This window comes from Dermacentor albipictus, chromosome 2 (genome assembly GCF_038994185.2).
Source record: "Dermacentor albipictus isolate Rhodes 1998 colony chromosome 2, USDA_Dalb.pri_finalv2, whole genome shotgun sequence".
Lineage (NCBI taxonomy): Eukaryota > Metazoa > Arthropoda > Arachnida > Ixodida > Ixodidae > Dermacentor > Dermacentor albipictus.
Window position 1 is genome coordinate 160,920,710 of NC_091822.1, and position 20,690 is coordinate 160,941,399.

General features: G+C 44.2%; 1 protein-coding gene across 4 annotated transcripts in view; it reads left to right on the plus strand.

Moving 5' to 3' along the window:
* Positions 1 to 20,690, plus strand: part of dom (domino helicase) — a 124,610-nt gene that overhangs the window by 71,003 nt on the left and 32,917 nt on the right. For all 4 annotated transcript variants that reach the window (XM_070534220.1, XM_070534221.1, XM_070534223.1 and 1 more), the window contains exons 27-30: positions 2,516 to 2,599; positions 4,159 to 4,299; positions 16,290 to 16,325; positions 17,062 to 17,221. In XM_070534220.1, the coding sequence (XP_070390321.1) occupies positions 2,516 to 2,599; positions 4,159 to 4,299; positions 16,290 to 16,325; positions 17,062 to 17,221 (421 nt within the window). The remainder of the gene's footprint in view (positions 1 to 2,515; positions 2,600 to 4,158; positions 4,300 to 16,289; positions 16,326 to 17,061; positions 17,222 to 20,690) is intronic.

The following is a 20,690-nucleotide window of genomic DNA, read 5'->3' on the forward strand; positions in this document are numbered from 1 at the left end:
AACAGACACCTAGCACTTCTGAAAGGCTGTGAGAACTCGATCATACAGCATCACTGTTTTTTATGCGTCATTTCTCAGATTGGTACACCTCCGTGAATGATTTGAAGCAGCAGTGCTGGTCCAATTGCGCCACTTTGCTACAGTTTGAAGCGCCATTTGCGGCAACTGCGCCAAAGTGTTATAGTTTCACGTTTTCATGGCAACTCAATGTTTTCACTAGGGTTATGCAACTACAATCAATGACTGATTTTCTGGAAGCCCGATTTTTCGGACACGCCCCATGATTCAGACGTCTTCGCATGACCACTACAGTACTTCATAGTCAATGTGTAAGAAAGTCTGAAATTTCTGATGCAAAAACACTTTGCCGTCTGATTTTCCGGACTTTTTGCCATGACCGCAGGTCCGAAACTGCATTGATCGAAACCACTACTGCCGCCATTTTGATTATCTTGCTGGCTCAAACAGGCGTTCTGATATGCATATCTGCTGGCAGCCATAGTCACCACCTCAGCAATGCTAGGTCTAGCAACTTTGACATTCGCTACCAAGTGTCTTGCTGTTAGCTGCCGCTGTTCACCACTGTTAACAATTGTGCCGACTCCGCCTTTGTAATCCTCGCCAATGGCTTCGAAGTTTGGAAAGCACAACGCATTGCATAATGCCGGTTCCCAAAAGACAGCTTCGCCTCAATACAGCAATATTAGGTGTTGAAGCATATGCTAAGTATTGCAGTGAAGCATACCCAGAGTGGGCAGAGGCAATTGGCACGGGACACAGTATGTATTCCTTAAATATACCCACATGCATGCGCCGTCGCCTGTCACACTACGAGCACAGATATGCCTATTAGTTCTACTGGCAGGCCTTCGGAGCTATTTTGGACGTGCCTGTGGTGATTTGAGCTCTTGGAGGCAGTAAAGGTAGTGCTTTAAAAGGTCAGTCGGGTGTTGGCTAGAAAAGTTACGGTTTTTCGCCGAATCATCTCATATCTATGCACAGAGACCACATGACACACGGTAGGCCGACAAACCACCCCACAACAAAAGCGTGTGTACGAGATGCTATGAACGTTGTTCTCCACTGCCATTGCCATAATTTTTTGTCTTGTGTGTGACGGCGCAAATTGTTCTAGCTCATTTGTAATTTTATGTCTGTCTTGCACCCAAGTGCATCTCTTTGTTCACTTGCCCACATTAGCCTACAAAATTTTATTTAATTGCTTATAAAATTAAGTGTCTTGCCTACCCATGTAAAAATTGCCAGTGGCTTAGCTCAGCTATGCCAGGATATACGTAGCGAAAGCTAAGGCATAGCATGGTTAGCCTTGGTTAATCTTGATTGCAAGTCCAGGTTAGTCTGGTTGTCTAGCCATGTTGCGGCGTTTAGCCAGTCGTTCGGCGCGCTGTTCGTCTGTTTTGTTGGGCGACTCGTTTCCTCTTCATCTCGTTCCGATGTTGATTCCAGGCCTCCTCGTGCTTATCAGAATTGTCGCCGTCCGTACTGCCACCTCAACTGGGGTTGCGGCGCACGCGAACTCTCCTTTTCAATCCTCCGACATGGTTATCAGGCATGTGATGTGGCTGGCGAAGCGAGCGGAGGCAAGCGCGACGACAAGGAACGCAATGTGACGAGGAATGCGGTGTGATGAGGAATGCGGTGTGACGTCATGTGCCTCCTCGGAGCACGGCCACGACGAAATCGCAAGTTCGCGGCCAGTAAAGCTTTCACTTAAATATGCTTGCAACATACCGTGCATTCTGTACCATTCGTGAGAAGGCGAGCTTATTTGGTTACTGTTGACTTTGTGTTTTGCTTCGTGGTTAACAGCACTTACTGATTGAACAGTGATAGCAAGCTTCGCCAAATGGCTGCAGATTTCTGCTGTACTACTTCAGTCTTTCCAAAAAGACCAGTTTTTCTGCTCTGAAACTGCTCCTAAACTGCTCCAGAGCAACATTTTTCCTGCTCCAAAAATTGCTCCAAGTCCAAAACCGGCTTGACCACCACTGTAAACAGTGAAAACTGGGAAATACCGTATAGAATCGTATAAGAGCTGCACCAGCCGAACATTTTGAAAAAAAGGAATTTCAACTAAGCAGCTGCGTTTGCTACACTGATGCCGCACGCGTACATCGTCGAATTTTGCTACGCTGCGTACTTCTGCATGCCGCTACTAAATGGCGAGATCTGCGCATTGACCTCTGTAAAAGCCAGATCGTATTTTTTTTAGCGAAAAAACATATGTGAGCAAATGAACTGAATTCAGTAAGGCTGGTTGCTTGGGCTTGTTGGTATGGCATCTTCTGATTGTAGCTGCAAGGCTTACACAGAGAACAATGGAATCGGGAAAAAGATTTAACGCAGCTTCGTGCATTAGTTTTTTTCCTGTCCCCATGTCTCTATCTGCATATGCTTTGCAGGTATGGTGCAAGATGATTCGTTTTTGCTTGTAGAAATGAGATGTGCATTCCTAAAAGTGTGTTCGTCCCATTTTCTTTTTTTGGCATTGCAGCTTACACCTGTGGAGAGGTATGCCATGCAGTTCCTTGAATCTCTTCAGGAACCACTGACCCTTGAACAGTTGAAGCAGGCAGAGGTGAGTGAACTTGTCGAGTTACTTTTTAAACGTTAGTATGAATAATGCTTGCATGAGGTATGGAATAAGATGTTGATCGGGAATTTCAAGTTTATTTCACTGCTCATTAGATTTTAGGGAAAAAGAGGAAGCTGCCAAGGTTGATGACTGGGCGTGTTAGTATAGCATATTAGAGGTTGGATTGCGCAACATTTTGACGAGACACGCAGAAAAGAAACACACACCACAGAGCGCTAACTTGCAACTATCGTTTTATTCCCTTGTCAGTGGAATAAATACAGGAAGATACTCAGGGGGGAGGGCGGTAGTGACAAAAAAACAAACAAAAAACAAAAATTGTTGTAACAAACATTGCCATCTACCAATGCCAAGCCGGCTTTGTCATGTGATCGTTTTTGCTGCACTCGACATCGCAAAAAAAGGAACAGGATACAAAATTTCAGATTAGCGCGTGAGGAAATCTAATTCCTTTGCACTAAGGGAGACTGAGGGCATGCTCACGCACGTACTTCCCAAACATGCAATCTCAGCGGCTTCGATTATCTCTCGCGTTATTTGGCTGCCATCTTTGCTCATAATCTTACAATTCTTAAAGTATGAGCGCTATGTGGTGTGTGTTTGTCTTCTGTGTGTCTCGTCAAAATGTTGCGCAATCCAACCTTTAAAAAAAAGAAGTGTTGATTTTAAGAGGCTTTGGCTTGTGTTTCAGACAGTGAAGTGCATGGCCAAAACTGAGGCTTGCAGAAAAAAGTCGGATCTCTTTCTAGTGATGTAAAGTTTTGTAAACACAAAGCCGATGGCACCACACACACACACACGTGTCTGAGCTCCCAAGCCACAGTAAACTTGTTTTCGTGAAAATTGTGTTGGAAGGACAGCAAGGCAGAATTCATAGTGCTTGGGCGAAAATTACTGTTATACAGGCCACTAATTGTGAGGGTCGCGCAGTGCGCAGCTTACAATAGAACTGGTACAAAATTATTTATTTTCTTCGTTGTAGAGGCATTCATTATAGATGAGCTTGACTTTATTATCATGTGGGTTTATATGTTTCGGGAAGGAGATTCATTTTTATATTCCTGCTGCGGCCTCTAGTTTTGCAGTCGTGTGAACAGATTGCAAGTGTTTATCATTAGAGAGGGCTTGTGCTGGAACTATGGCATTGTCTGTGAAAGCCATGCTTTGTGCTGTCAAGGCCTGGAAATGGGTGCCGGGTTTTTTGCATCATGCACTCCTCTCTGTCTGTGCCAATTCTCATCAGCAAAAATAGCATGAGTGGTCTCATTAGCTGTGTGTTCCTGTGTTGCCATTAAGAAACAAAATTGTTTTTTGGCAATCGCTTTGTGTACAGTTGTGCTGGGTTGCTCTCATAATGGTTTAAACATGGGCGTGCTCGTGTTCATGCAGTTACATGCATGAATTTTCCCCGTCCTTCCATTGTGGGGGCATTTGCTTTTGGTGGTGTGGGCCATGTGCATGGGAAGGTTATATGTGCAGAAGTACAACCTGATCCCTTGTGACATGATTCATGTTTAAAGGATCCAATCTCTCTATTGCAGGAGGAGATCGAGGCTCAGAAGAAGGACTGGGAGCTGGGCCGCCTCAAGGCCATCAAAGAGGAGGAAGAGCGGCGTGCTGGCTACCGAGACGACGAGGAGGCTCCTGCCCTGGTGTACTCGCGCGAGGATGCCTACACGCAGGTGCCTAAGAGTGGTCGCGAGCGCAGATCATCACGTGGTGGTGGTGGTGGGACCAAGGGTGGGGCTGCTGTGCGCCAGGTGAACGGCACGGCGGCCGTGCCCAAGCGTACCAGTAAGCGGCGGGCAGCGGCTGTGGCGGCCGCTGCCGTCTCTTCTACCGCCGATAAAGTTGTGCAGGAGGAAGTGTCAGCGCCCCTGAAGAAAAAGCGAGCCATGTCACCGGTGCAAAACCACAAACATCACCAGCCATTGTTGCCGCCGGAGACGGCGCACCAACGTACCCGCCAGAAGTTGAGCGCAGGCTCCTGCAAAACGTTACATTCTGCAGTGGAACAAGAGGAGGCGCAGTCAGCCGTAGTGAATAAGCATACTTCTGAGCATAAGAACCAGGTTGCTGCAAAGATCAAGGTTGCCGATAAACTCCAGTCGCCGTATGTCAAACTGCATGCCACCGCTGATAAGACAAAGGTGACGGATAGGAGTGCAGCCACTGTGAAGCCCCCAACTGTTTCAGCGGTTGAAAAGGCAAAGGTTATGGATAAGAACATCAGGCTATTGCCACCTCCGTCAGCTGATAAGGCGCAGGTTACAGACAAGCACGCCCTAGCGATTAAGCTGGAATCTCTTCCCGCCACTGATAAGAGGAAAGTGTTGGACAAAAATGCGTCGGCCGTCAAACTGCCACCTCATCCCACTACAGAGAAAGTTGTGCTTGGGGAGAAAGACCTGTCTGTCGAGTGCACGTTGCCGGTCATGAAGGTTTTGCCGGCAGGGGTCGCAGAGAAATCCAATGTCCCGGCAGAAGTGTCCCGACCTGCCGGGAAAACACAGATGCTAGAGAAGGCACTCCGTATGGGCAGCAAGGGCGCGGCGCCAACCATGAATGTTCCCCTCCCCGAACCTGTCGGTAATCATGTTGGTGACGCTCTTGATGCAGAGAAGTCTGCGGCTAACAGTCCTAGTAGGACCAAAACCCGCGCGCCGAATTCGACTGGGTCCTCGCCTGTGGCAGTGAAACCATTCTCGAACCCCAATCTGGTCATTAGAACGAGAAGGGCGCGAGCTGCTGAGACTGAGCCCGAAGCCACGCCCAAGGCTGTGAAAACGGAGTCGAAGCAGTCGCCAAAGCAGGTGATGCAGCCCATGCCCAGTCCCAAGCCACCTTTGATGGCAGAAGTCCCAGGGTCAGAAGCAGCACTCGAGGAACAAACTGTGCTTGAGGAGGTTGTCACTGAGTCGGTGGCTGCACTCGAGGAGGAGCAAGAGATGGTTGAGGAAACAATTGAAGAAATAATCGTTGACGAGAGTGTTGAGGAGATGGCTGTAGAAGAGTGCCTCGAGGAGACGGCGGTGGAGGAGTGTGTCGAGGAGATGGCGGTGGAAGAGCGTGTTGAGGAGATGGCAGCAGAGGAGCATGCTGAGGATGTTGATGATGGGGCTGTAGAACAGGTGGTGCTAGGTGGAGCGGAGGGGGAACTGGCTCAGGGCGAAGAGTACAGTCTAGAGGAAGAGCAGGTGTACGAGTTTGTGCTGGACCCCGAGCTTTGCGAGGAGATAGGACCCGACCTCCTGGCAGAATTTGTGTCCAAGCTGACGCCCGAGCTGTTCTCACGGCTAAGCTTTGCAGGCGAGTCAGATGCTAATGGAGAGGAGGGTGTGGAGGCAAGCACTGTAGAAATCTGTGTCGAAGAGAAGGGGGAAGAGGTAGTTGCCGCAATAGCCACAGAGGAGGAGGAAGGGCCGGGAGATGTTGTAGAAACTCCTGTTGAAATTCAGGACATAAAAAAGGAGAACACTGCAGAGGTACCGGTGGAGGAGGAGGAGGAGAATGCCACTGAAATTCCCATTGAAGAAGAAAATGCAGAAGTTATAATAAAGGAGGAGGAGGAGGAGGACGATGATGATGTTGCAATTATTGACCTTGACTTGGATCCCTTGCCTGTGCCAGTGTTGGGCGAGGTAGTCATGGATAGCCTCGGTCCAGATTTAGTCCCACCGCCAGCTGAGACCACTGTGGTAATAGAGTCCACCGTTGACGAGGAAGTACCCCGACCCAAAACGAGGGGAGGCGGTGGCCGCTCTCGGCGGCGGCACCGGCAGTCCAGAAGCTCGAGGCGTAGCAGGGAGTGAACAACTTGTGCAAAAAAATATGGTGTTGTCTCTGAGATGGACTCCCTCATGGAGCATTTGTTGTTGATTATCCTTCCGTGTGTGTAGGTGAAAAAAAAGAAGCGGGAGATGCTTTGGGGTTGGGGAAGGGCTGTTCAAAGAGGAAGGGATGGGGCATAGGCATCATGCAGTGACTCTGTAAAGTTCTTCATTAGCTCATTCTTTTATTGTTTGTTCCTTCTGTGAAAGGACCTGTACATAGCGCGGGTGTGTGTGCATGAGTGTTCCACGTGTGGAGGACAGTGTGATCAATCTCTGCGTCACATGTGAGCAAGCTGTGGTGAAAGTGTGAAGGACTCTGTAATACTTAGGATCTTTTACAAAAATTTTGAGGGAAAGTGTGGCAGCAACAACAGAAGCCTTTGCAAAGGGGAGAGCAAGCTGGGTTTGCGGAGTCAACGGTGGCTTGCGCACCTTGGATGTCTTTGTAGATCGTGCACTGGGAAAAACCTTGAGCTTTAGGGGGGGTAGGAGGGGGGGGGGGTAAGAAAAACTTGAGGGGCGGCATCAATTTGTGTGCTCTCGCTCTTTCATCTCTGCTCCTGGCTCGTTCTCTCTTCAGCCTGTCATGCCACCTGCTTCTCTTTCATATTATTTTTTTAGTTCCAACACCCCAATTGTGCTTTTGCTAATTGTGTAATTCTACCATCCCCCGTGTCCCTCCAGTACCTGCCATCGTGACAAATGAATTGACGCGCACTTGGTGGCTGCGTGTATAGATTTGTTTTGCAGCCATCGCTGCGCGTCTTGGTCGGAAGTGTGTTGTTGTTGTTTACCCTTGTGTGTGCGCGCCAACTGCTCTTGCTTGTTTCATACGTGCAGCCTTTTTTTTTTTTGTCTCGTCAAATCGTTCAAAGTGCTGCCACATTTAAGCACAATTCGCTGCCCTCACTTGGCTGGTTCTTTTTTTTTTTTCTCCCTCCTTCGGTATTTATGAGCAAAGGGCACACAATGTCACCACCACCTTTTTATGTTTTTCTCTTCGCTTGTTTCCCCCTCCCCTTTTTCCTTTTGTGGCCGAGCTGAGATGTGTTGCCGTGAACGCAACATAGAAAAAAAACCTACTCGGAAGCGCAGAAGCATGTTGAATAAAAGTCAAGTGAAGCACTCTTTCTCTTCGCCTCCGGTGTGTCTCAATTCTTGGGAGAGAGAGAGAGAGGTGTTGAGCACCCTTCTCAGGTTTTGGTGTCGCACTATGCCACTCTTGCTCCTAAATGCAGCGTTTCTTTTGGTAGAGTTGGCCACCAGGTTTTTTTATTTTTAGCCCCCTCCCTTATCTTGTCGTTATTTTCGATACCACTCGCTTCTGCTTTCCCATGCCCAAATCTTTCATTTTTTTTTTTTAACTACGCCCTGCAGCCTTTTATGTTCTCCCATATCTGTTTACCACACAGATTTGGCCTAGCATTATTCACACAACATTCCGGTCTTGACATCCTTTTCTTTCATTCTTTTTTTTTTTGGGCCAGCTCTGAATTTAGAGCAGAAATTTCTTTTGCTCTTTTTAATTGTTTGTCCTCCACCTCCTGCTTTTGCTGGACACATTTTTTTTTTTAGCACAGGCAGTAATCGAAAAATTTGTTCTAAACTTCGTAGGTGTTGTTACTCCCTTCCTTTCCCCTTTTTATTGTCTGGCACCAAAACTTGAAAAGATGGCCCGGCCACGGACTAGTCCACCTCTACCAAGAGATGAGATGCATTTGGGTGCGAAGAGCAAGACGTGCGTGCGCTTTTGCATCGGCCTTTCCTTATTCCCAGCTCAATTGGCGTCACTGCCTGCCGAGCACTCGTTGAAGGCCCTGTAAATCTTGGCAGCGTGCATTGTTGGGTGCATACTTATAGTATGGGAAGGAGCACAATATTGACAGACGAGGAAGGACATAGGTCAGCTACTGCAGTCCTTAGCATCTGTCCTGTGTCCTCCATAAGCCTTATCAATATTATGCTTCCATCCTCTAAGTAAAATCTAGGGTTTTTCTTACCTCGTAGCATTGCCCTGGGTCTCGGAGAAAAGGAAAGGCTGCTGCATCACGAGAACGCTGGAAACTAGAAGTGCTGTTGTATTTTTTTTTTTAAACATAATTGGAACAAGTGTCGTTTCAGCTATATGACTCAAGAGACATTGCTAAGCTGAAAATACCTTGTACACAGCATAAAGCAGAACCTTACTAATATTACAGAACTAGAAAGTGCTACAAGAACTGAAATTTGGGCGAGATTGTAAGAATTCAAACTTTTAAGGGGGGCGGGGGGGAGACCCCAGAGACTCGAGAAGGAAGACCAAACGGGACGAGCGCTCATCCTGTCTGGTGTTCTTTCTTGTGTCCTTGTTTTCTTTTCGCCCTTTAAGTCGAGTAGAAAGTGCTGTTGCAGAGTGCAGCAACTTCGGGCAGATAACAAAATCAGTTGCTTCAGCTAGGTATCAAGTATCGGTTAGTACCGGCCCTGTGCAACGGTACAAATGAGAACTGTGTTGCTGCACACGAAAGTGCCGAAAACCAGAACTGCTGAGAGCAATTCAACCTCGGGGCAATCAAAATTCATAGTTTTTCATTGAAGATACGAGGGTCAGCCCTGAGGTGGAAATATTTTGTGGCCCAGAACTTCGCACTAATGCTGCTGCACAAGCAAGTGAAGTAGACCAGAACTGCGGTGTGTGCCTCAACTTCTGCTTGAAAAACTTGAGTTCCATTGCAGATTTTAATGTCGGCGCTTGGGTCAAAATATTTCGTAGGCCAGAATTTTATCAGTGTTGCTGTACCAGAAAGTACTGTCGACCAGAACTGCCAGGAATGTTTAAACTTTAGGCAGTCGAAACCCATAGTTTCATTCAGGATGCAGTTGTTGGCGCTAGGCTGTAAATATTTTGTAGGCCAGAAATTCACCAATATTGCTGCTATTGCTGCAACAGCAAGTGCAGCAGATCAGAGCTGCTGTGGGCACCTGAACTTCAGATAAACAATACAAATTGATTTTGTCGTCAATTGGCCAAATGTTGGTGAATGATAGTGCTCGACTTGAAGTATTTTGTAGGTACACACTGCAGAACAGAAGCATTAGAAAGCATGGGAGGATAGAAGCATTTGTGTACATTTCACCTTGGGGACTTCGAAAAAATTTATCTTGGAAGTTTTATCTTGAAGTGGAAAAAAATTCAGTTTTATCTTGGAGCAGATTGTCAGTGTTAAGCTAGAAAAGTTTTCTTAGCCATAATTGTTGCTGCACCAGTCAAAGTGCTATAGAACGAAACTGGTGATAGTGTTTCAACTTCTGGTAATGGAACAAAAATTTTTCATTGAATTTGCAACTTGACTATTGGTGCCAGAGTATTTTGTTAGCAGCACGGGTGAGAATTTTGGTAATTGCATGGAAGGAGATAAAATGTCCTTACAAAATTTAGCTTAGTCCTTATTGAAATAATAAATTGGTTGTATGATGATAAGATTAAAAGTGGATTAAATATATTGCCTTAGTGACCAGTTTTCTGGTGAATATTAGGGCTGCAACGGACAAGACTAATGAGTGAAGAACAGGTGCATTTCGTCCACTTGTCCACGATAGTTTACTGCATTCGAGCTATGCTTATTTGACATCCTCCAAAAGCAACCACGTTCGGATCAATTTGTGCCATAGCCAATCCACCTTTAATTGCATGGTTACGAAGCGGATGCACAGAGAAGTGGCGAAGGCCCGATGTTCAGCACATTGCATATGTGTAATTGCCACTGCAGCCTTGTTGAAGTAAATGACTTTACCAGTGCGTATCAGCTTCAAGGGTTGTCTGGAGGGCCAACTGCAACAAAATTTGACTTGTAATTGTGTAGATATAAGGGAGCCCTTGTGCAACATGTCACATTTAGAATATGAGTGGAAGTGCCACAAAAATCTTGCAAAAATAGCCTTTTTTTTTCTACTGAAACCAAAAAATTATAAAAAAGCGTCGCCACTACTGCTTGACAAGCTACACGACCTGGAACGTGTGGCTGAGATAAGCCCATACCACATGTACGCTTGCCATTAATAGAATTTTAAGATGCACAATCTGAATTTGGCTGTTATCCATTGGTAAAGCTGGTGTTGGGCAAAGCCAGTTCGCACCACAAGCTTGGCCAGACTGTGGAGCACAGGAGCGTGAGCACGTACTCCAGCAGTTGTGCGTAGCTGTGTCTACTCTTGTAGCGTAGATACCGCAGCGGCTGCAGGGTGCTACGACGAGCCCACTAGCCGTTGAGACAACTGTGTGCTTCGATTGGTCTCTGTAGGCAACATAGCTCCAAGTGTGTGGACAGCCCAAATGCCCGGTACTTGCGGCATCCTGCGACACGCTGCAAAAATCTCGGAGGTGGTGATCTGGGACTTGCATCATAGCGACAACCACCATCGTCAAGCAGCTAAGCACGCATCATCTGCTTAGCTGCTGTTTAAAGGCTGCTAAAAAGAAAATATACGATTGCCAGCTCTGTGGCTTTGCCTAAATTAGTTCAAGGCTATGTGCTACTCATTTATGGCAAAGTCAGTCAAAGTGAAATTTTGTTGCAGTTGGCCTTTAAATGCGATTCAGGGCATTTGTAAATTCTTTGAGGAACTGAAGCACCTGCTTGACTTTGTCTGTCATGTCTGTTATACACTGCACTTGAAAGCAATAAGACCGTTAGGTATATACAAGCCGCTATTATTACTTCTTTCCCCCCCACCCCCCCCTAGGACACATATACTGAGGATAGGTTCTATTCAGAAACTTTGCCGGTGTGCTGTTCTTAACGCCATCAAATTCCACCATATTGTCAAAATCGCCATATTGTTACTTTCAGTTGGCAGCTACGCCTCACCGCTGAACAACTGAAAGTGCCAAGACGGTGGAATTCGACAACACTGGAATTTGACGCTGTTCAGAGTAGTGCCGCTGGCCGTTTAGTCTTCTGCTGTGCTTATCTGTAGTAGGAAAATTAAATTCAAGGCTGTCTGCCTTTTGTTACTTCTCTGTGAGGTTCAGATTTGAAAATAATGTCTATTTACGTAGGTTTAGGTTAACATGGAAGAATACCAAGTGGTAAAAAATAAACCCTGGAGCCCTTTGCTATGCCGTTTCTCATAGCCGCAATATAGCTTTGAGAGTTCAAACTCCATCTGTTTATATTGTGCAACAACAGCTGCTTGTGGCATGGTACAACACTGGGAACCGTAGTTGCTCACAACTTTACTGAATGTGGAACCTGGAGGGAAAGAAAATATTGTGGGCATTTTTCTTTTCAATTTATGAATATTGGTTAATCAACATGGAGATATTATATTTTGATGACATAAAGGCAAATGCAGTCCTTTTTTTCCTTTATTTTTGTTCTGTATCCAGTTCTTGAGGCATTGCAAATTTCATGGAAATGGATCTAGTTACTAAAATCTCAATAGCTCATTACATTAATATCTCAGATTGATTTAATGTAGTGAAACAAATTTTAGAGACCTAGTCCAGTTTAGACCAGTGTCATTTCAGGGTTGATTTCTGACTGGCAGTCGTGAAAGATTAGTCGATTTACTATTTTTCGTTGTTACAATCAGCAACATCTCTTTATATTGCATCTCAATAAGGCTTCCTTGGGGAAGAAGCACAAACAAAAAAGGGAGGATACAGCTGTAGAACCAGAGAAATAGTTTCACCAAAACTGGGAACTTTTCGCAATTTGGGTTATGAAAATAGCAATATAGAGGAACAATTATCGTGCATGAAAACTGCGGGAATTCAGCAACAATGAAATACACAACAAGTGACAGTTTCTTACGAATATATTTCTAACAAAAAAAAAAAATTAAAGGGTTGGCTTTCCTTTTAAACATCCAAGTTGAAATTCACAGGTGCATTCTGCACATCACTGTTGTGCTTAATTCAGTGTACCTACTAACTTCAGGCTGCATACTTGTCATGATATCTATGACCTTATTCATATGGAGCAATCCAAAAGCATAAATTGGGAGTGTATTCTTGAAACTGTGCGAGTACCATCAGGTATGGTTTCGTTTTGAATCATTCTATTCAAACGTTGAACGTTGCCTTCAATACGTCCTCCGTGCTGAGTATTGCATGTACTCGGAACAAGTCTCTGTTGTGAAGCTGCATTCACGTTTGAAAATGGGTGATGTATGGGCAGTGTCAATCTATACTCGTGGGTTCCTGGCATTGTTCTGGTAGGACGAGACTTGTACTGAAGTTGCTTGTTTCCATCTTCAGCTTTAGCTGTAGAGGCAATGAATGTATCGGAAGGAACCAAATAGCGAGATGTTTTTGGAAGCTAGTTCATTGAAAGAAGGTTCGAAAGAACACCATGGGAAATAGCTAAGAGGACATGGTTGCCTATGTTATTAACGGCAGTTGCTGCAACCATGTGTCTGTGAGAAAAATGTCTAGCACCAACAGAATCCCCACGTATCCGCAGTTTCATAGAATGCATTCGAGAATGAATTTCCAGAGCAGAAAGTCTGAAAAGTTGAATTAAAGAAAATAAGCTATATTAAGGCTGTAATGTGTCTAGAAGGGCATTAAGACGAAGGTACTCCTGTTGTCCTGATTGCAGGTATATGAATTTATGCGCAGCTTCCTAAACTTTAGACAAAGTATACGGTGAGCCTAGTGGTCGTTAGTGTTTAGTGCACTGTGTAGCCTACATGGCAGTGATGCCCTCCTTGGAACATCGTTAGCTTTTCCACTCTATTAGCTTTGCCATTTTGTTGAGCACATTTAATAGCAGTATTATGGTATTTAATTTAGTAGTATAGTGCATAGTAATTACAGCTGCGTGTATGGCCTCCCAATTTGTAAAATGATTGTCGACCAGTATGCTCTCAATTTGGTTATTGCTTGTCAGTGGTGGCGAGGGCAGTTTCAGAACTGAAAAAATCAGGGATGAGTCAAAATAATTTCTGTGAAGCTAGTCACTTTACAAAATGAATGGGAATGCATTACACTTTGCGCAGTACATTCGTATGACCAGCACTTTGCGCTTTATCGGGGTTGCTCTAAATCAGCCAAGCCATTGTGGGATAGGGAGGTAAAATAAACATTGCTGCCTTTTTTTCTAAATTGGCTCAGTTCGGATTAAGAAAATGTTTGCTTCTGGGAATCTTGCCCATTTTCATGTAGGCAGCTTCACTTGTTGCCTAACTTAAAGGAAGAGACTTCTTAATGTTGTTCCAATATCCAAGGCACGCTATAAACTATTGTAGATGCCTGCATAGTTAAGAGGAGGCGCTTATTTAATGAATTGAGAATGTTGAAGTACCCTTGAAGAAGCCTCACAGCTTGAGTAGCAACGGAAGGAGACGCACAATTCTTTCACACTTCAAATTGCTCGTGACATGCGAGGATTACTGCGTGAGCCATGCCGACAATGTCGGAGGCTGTACTCTGCTAACCGCTACCGCTGGCTTTGAGTCTAAAGAGAACGAATGTCGCAAACAGATTGGTGTGAAGAATTACAATGAGCGCAATTCTATCGCGTTAGTGGAATGTATTTAACTTATTTCATGAACTGGTTGACAACGGTGTTTCTCTAGAGAGACATCAAAGCCCAAAAATAAGTTCAAATAGACAGGTACATTAGTGTCCTAAAGCCACAAGTTCACTGTGGTTTCCTGCGAACAACATGGCATCCGCAGTTCACGAAAGCTGTGTAAGCGTGAGAGAGGGGCAGGTAGCGGTGCCGTAAATTTGGGAGAGGCAGAAAGGTTCCGGCAAGTTATTTGGGGACATGACGAGTGGCCAACGATAACAAAAAGCAGGTTGCATTGCATTTGAAGAATGGAAAATGCTGTTTGATCAGTTTCACCGAATTTTTCTTCAGAAGAGCTCATCACATCAGTCCGTCTACGTTATCTGTCAGTATTTGGTGTGTTCTCTGAGCTGTCCATTCCCACAGAGTTCCAGGCAAAAATTGCTAGTGGGAACTCCAGCACCATGATTGTTCACCTAACACAGAAATGATGGGTAGTACATGGATTTGCCCGAAATCTGTGCTATTGGCTTCATATCTTCTTGTGGACGAAATAGGTATCCATTCATATGCATGATCATTGCAGATTGTTACATTTATAACAAAATAAATTGTTGAAGATTATCACTCTGCATAGTGACAGAGCCATTCGAAGCCAGAAGGACTATGTTTAGGCATATACATTTATAATATACCATCGTTTCCATGCTGTCTGAACAACCATACTTGCAACATCCGTAGGGACTAGCACTAGAGTTTTGCTGTTGTAATTTTTGTAGGGAACTCTGTGGTCCTCCTGGCTTGCATGGAGCATGCATCGAGCATAAGCTCGGAGATCACCAGAGAGCAGTATTTCTGCGCTTTGGCGACATATCAATCATGCTCCTAATTTCTTCTTGTGACGGGATTTTTTTCTCAGCACTTGAACCGTCTCTCGGTGCAAAACAGAGATTCTTCTGGATCCTGTTCTTTGACTGCGGTTGAACCCAGTTGTCTACATTTGGCATCCTGCAAAGTTGAGGCCTCTTTCAACTCTGCGTCGTGATTCATGCCCTGCTATGATTTGCGGGTAGGCTTTGTGATTGACAAAACGTATTGCAGAAACATGGCTGAATTCAAACCATAGTGCTGCAGAAGTTTACAAAATATTTTGTGGAAGGGACATACTGATACCTAACTTAAAAGAGCAAGCAACAGAACCACAGGACATGTTCGCCATGGCAAGGCTGATATTGAGTTAGCTTGCAAGCACTTAGTGTGCATAATATGTCAAGGAATTCGGGAGCCACATGTGTTGGGGTTATGATGCCTCGAACAAGTTGACACATCTGTATTTTCCCAGTGCACGCTTCCTCCTCCCAGGGCTTGAGTTCACAAAGCCATTTGCAGGTGTTGGGGGCTGTACCTAAAGTTGCTGCCCACTTGAAAGCGGTTGAGAATGTAACACGACATCGTACCCTTTAAGGAAGTGCTGTTGATATGCCGTATTTTGGAACAGCAGTTTCTTAAAAGGTACAGAAATATAAGCAAGGTCAACAAACTAGAGAGCTCACTTCCTCTCCCATCTTTTTGTTGGTGTATGTTTTTCACTGCTGCAGGGCATTTGCACACACTAAGTTTTGGAGCGAAAGTACATTTAGCAGTTGGCAGCAGTTATTGCAGTTTCCGATAATTGGGTGCATGAGATGTTCTGGTGTGTTTCTTATCATTTCTGTTTTATTCTGGCAAATTACTGTATTAGCTTACATATGTACATGAAAAAAAAAAAAACCAATAGCTCCATTCATGAATACACCAACATATTGAGCAAAAAGGAAACAGAAAATACTTTTCTCATCATATGAGGAATTCACTGGCATTATGCAATTTTTATTTCTTGGAATGCATTCATGCTTTGTGCTGGCGAACCATGTATGTGGCTCACAGCTGATGTCACAGGTTCTTTTGAGGCTTTGCCACTTGTTAGAGCTCTTTTAGGTGTGAAGAAGACGCAGCAGTTTTTGCTGCGTGATCCCAGCTTTCCTATGCAGGGCAGCCTCATCCTCCTCCTCCTCTGCTTTTTCCATGTGTCCTTGTATTGAGATTCCTGGAGAGAGTCAGCGGAGGCACTTGTTTTCATACTTGGGCCAGAGTCTCTAAAGCTTGATTGGTGCTGTTCATGTCAAAAACATATATATTCTGGTATGCAAGCAATGTCAATTGTATTGGTGGGATGGGAAAGAAATGTGAATAAGGTGCCCTTTGCCGTACAGATGCATTATTTCCTGTAATGATTGGATCACTTTTCGAGTGAGCTTATTAGTTGTTCACTTCTCTCTTTACCTTTTTCTCTTTCTGCAGATATACATCTCTATGAACGGACATGAACAGATGCCGGTAAGTAAGCTTTTTTGCAGGTTTGAGCGTGCTTTTCTCTGCACTTGACGCCGCATGAGCCATTGGGTTTTTGATTTCGCTAAATGTAGCTAACCCTAGTGTAATAGCCCTTGAACACTGTGGAAAGTACAGCCTGTACTATGTAGTGATTACTTCATAGTATCTTTGGTGCCGCTGTTGTAATAATTTATACTTCCACTGGTTTTGTAAAAATGCTTGTTTGCTGTGTTGACCTTGCTTCTCACTGAAAGTTTTTCTAACTGTATTTTAGTGGGAAATTTGCTAAAATAGTTTATAGCTGATCTCAAATGCTTTAGCATAATTGATTCTGGTTAATTTGATTTTTTGTTTAATTCAATCCTGACCAAAGGTACTTATGCACTTCTGTGGCTGAAACTTTTGCTATTTCGATCCTAATTGGCCATCGCCAAATAATTGGAACTTGATCAGTTAGCATGCATGTGCCTGACCCCTATGGTGACCCAAACAGCGACTCCTTTATTATCAGCATCTGTTCCGGCAGAGTTTAGGGGACAGTGAGTGCATTGGAACACAAGTCATCTCCTGTCAAAAACGCCCATTTTTGGCCTGCCCTAGGAAGATTTTTAAGCAATAACAGTTACTTACGTTAATTACGGTATTCACTCGATCCTAACGTGTGCCTGGCCATTATTCTGCCATTCCTACAACTCTGAATGACTGATTGCTCTTGCTCTGTCCATTTAATTTCAACCAGATCTGGGCACCTCCTACACCACCTCAGGATGAGAACGACCTGTACATTGACTACAGCGTCGGTTTCCTCTATGAGCCATCCGTCATGTCGGAATCCAGCCTGCCCGCTGTGTATATCAAGAAAGAGGCCAAGAGGCTCAAGGTGGACCCACTCTCCACAGGTTAGACGGCACCATTGTAGCTGTCTTATGCAAGCCTGTCTGTAACTGTGAAGCCTGTCTAGGCTGTTACAGGAGGGGAAAGAAGCACATAGTAGACTGTGTTCAGTACATTGCTCATAATTTGTCATGATCACCATGAAAAGTTCCTGTTTCATCTTAGAACACTTATATTGAGTCTAAAATGTTCAACAAATTATTTTGGAGAAGGGATTATTTATAGACAAAAGAATGACCATTGTGTGGTATGTACCACCTGCCAGGCACGTACCCAGGATTTTTTTTCGGGGGGGGGGGGGGGGGGGGGGCACCACCTCCATCATCATCATCATCATCATCATCATCATCATCATGTTTTATGTCCACTGCAGGACTAGGGCCTCTCCCTGCGATCTCCATTTACCCCTGTCCTGCGCCAACCGATTCCAACTAGCGCCCGCGAATTTCTTAATTTCATCGCTCCACTTAGTGTTTTGTCGTCCTCGATTGCGTTTTCCTTCTCTTCGTACCCATTCTGTAACCCTAATGGTCCAACGGTTATCCAACCGGCGCATTACATGACCTGCCCAGTTACATTTTTTCCTCTTGATGTCAATTAGAATATCGTCTATACCCGTTCGCTCTCTGATCCAAACCGCTCTCTTTCTCTTTCTTAACGTTATGCCTAGCAATCTTCGTTCGATCGCTCTTTGCGCGGTCCTTAACTCATTCTCAAGTCTCTGCCCCATATGTCAGCACTGGCAAAATGCACTGACTGCACACCTTACTTTTCAATAATAATGGTAAGCTTCCAGTCAGGAGCTGGCATTGTCTGCCGTATGCGATCCAACCTATTTTTATTCTTCTGTGAATTTCCTTCTCATGATCAGGGTTCCCTGTGATTAATTGATCTAGGTAAACGTACTCTTTCACAGTCTCTAGTGGCCGACTGGCGATCTAGATCTCTTGTTCCTTTGCCCGGCTATTTATCATTATCGTCATCTTCTGCATATTAATATTCAACCTCACTCTTACACTCTCTCTTTTAAGAGGAAGCTTTAGCTCGGGCCCAACTCCGACGCGGCCTATTCAAATACATGTAAAAACGCAAAAACGTTTTTCTGAGATAACCCCTGGACCGATTTTAATGAAATTTGTTGCACTTGAGAGAGAAAGTTAAATTCTAGTGACTGTTGGAAGCGGAATTTTGATTTAGGGCTTGAATTTTGTTAAAAGGATTTTCAAAAATTCAAATGTTTGAAAAAAATAGAAGAACGAAGTTTACAAGCTAATAGCTCTGCATCAAAAACAGATATCGCGATTCTGTAAACGGCATCCATTAGACCATTCAAAGCGGACAAATTTGATATGTCAGTTTACCTCTTACGTGAATTTGTTACGTTGTTTACAAAGGTTCTGCAAAAGTTGTAATTACACATCACTCCATTTTTCGAGGTTCATATGTAACATATCAATTTTGTCCGCTTTAGATGGGCTATCAGGTACAATTCACAGAATTGCGATATCATTATTTCTTGCTGAGTTACAGGATTGTAAACTTGATAGTTTCGTTTTCTGAAAATTTGCGTTTTTCGCCAAATTTTTATAAAAATTTGACGACCTAAATCGAAAATTCGAAACCAACAGTCACTAGATTTTAAGCTTTTCTTTTAAATGCAGCAAACCCCGTCAAATTTGGTGCAGTGGTTGCCGAGAAAAACGAATTCTCCTTTTACATGTATTTAGATAGGAGCACCCGAGCTAAAGCTTCCTCTTAAGGTCTCCAATCATTTGTTGTAACTCGTCTGCATTGTTGTTGAATAGAACAATGTCATTGGCAAACCGAAGGTTGCTCAGATATTTGCCGTCGATCTTTACTCCTAAGCTTTCCCAGTTTAATTGCTTGAATTCTTCTAAGCTCGCAGTGAATAGCTTTGGAGAAATTGTGTCTCCCTGTCTGACCCATTTCCCTATAGGTATCTCCCTGCTTTTCTTGTGTAGAATTAAGGTAGCTGTAGAACCTCTGTATATATTCTTACGCGAAGGACGAGCCAGTAAGACGAGAAACTATTTACAGATTATATTTACAACAACGGTTGCAGCGCTGACCGGTTAGATTCACAGCGCGAGCCCAGTTCGTTCTTCCTCCTCTTTTCTGGAGTGATGGCGCCCACGCACCTCGTTCAGACAAACAAATACCACACGCATGTAGAATATTTTTCAAGCTTTTTACGTAAGCGTTCTGTAGTCCTTGATTACGTAGTGCCTCTAGACTGCTGGTATCTCTGCTGAATCAAATGCATTTTCGTAATCTATATAAGCCACATAGAGAGGCCTATTGTACTCTGCAGATTTCGCGATAACCTGATTGATGACATGGATGTAATCCATTGTAAGGTATCTCTTCCTGAAGCCAGCCTGTTCCCTTGGTTGACAAAATCCAGTGTTGCCCTTATTCTATTGGAGATTATTTTGGTAAATATCTTAAATAATACTGGGAGCAAGCTAATGGTCCTATAATTTTTCAATTCTTCAACGTCTCCTTTTTTGTGGATTAGTATAATGTCTGCATTCTTCCAGTTTTCTGGGACCCTTTCAGTCGATATACACTTCGTATAAAGAGCCGCCAGTTTTCCAAGCATTATGTCTCCTCCATCTTTGATTAAATGGACTGGTATTCCACCATCTCCTCCCGCTCTTCATCGTTTCATGTCTTGCAGCGCCCTTCTGACCTCATCGCTAGTTATAGGAGAGTTTCTGTATCCTGTTCATTACTGTTTCTGAGTGAGGTATCGTGACTCCTCTGGGCACTGTATACAGGTCAGCTTAGAATTTTTTCGCTGCTTTTACTGTATCTTCGAGATTGCTTATGATATTATCCCTCTTATCTTTTAGTGCATACATCATGGTTTGTCCTATGCCAGGTTTTTCTTTTACTGATTTCAGGCTGCGTTCATTTTTTTACGGCTTCTTCAGTGTTTCACATGTTATAGTTTCGAATATCAGTTAGTTTCGCCATGTGGATCAGTTTTGGCAGTTCCGCGAATAGCGTAACGCTGTGCGGCCGCCAGTCGCATACAACCGCGTATAGAGCGCAGGACTCTGCGATTCTAGACATACTGCGCTCACCGAGAAAGGTTAAAAAAACACCCACATAATCACAGCAGAGAAGTGGCTACGTGAGGCGGTTCGACCGATAACTGTAGAAGCGTCATTCAAAGCAAGTAATTATTCTCCACTTCCGGCGGCGTTTTCTCTACTTTCATTTTAAATAAAAAGATGTTGATCCATAAATATTATCATAAACAACGGTTAACATTTTTATTATTCGCTTTTGCTTGTAGTTTGGTTGTTGCGTTGGCTCTCTCCCTTAGTAAATCGCTTAATCTCTCAACTCCTTGCGATTTTTGTTTCCAGTTTCCAATTTTGCACGAAAAGTGCTATACAATTAAGGAAAAACAGACGAGGTAACGGGCGACAGTCATCTTGCTTA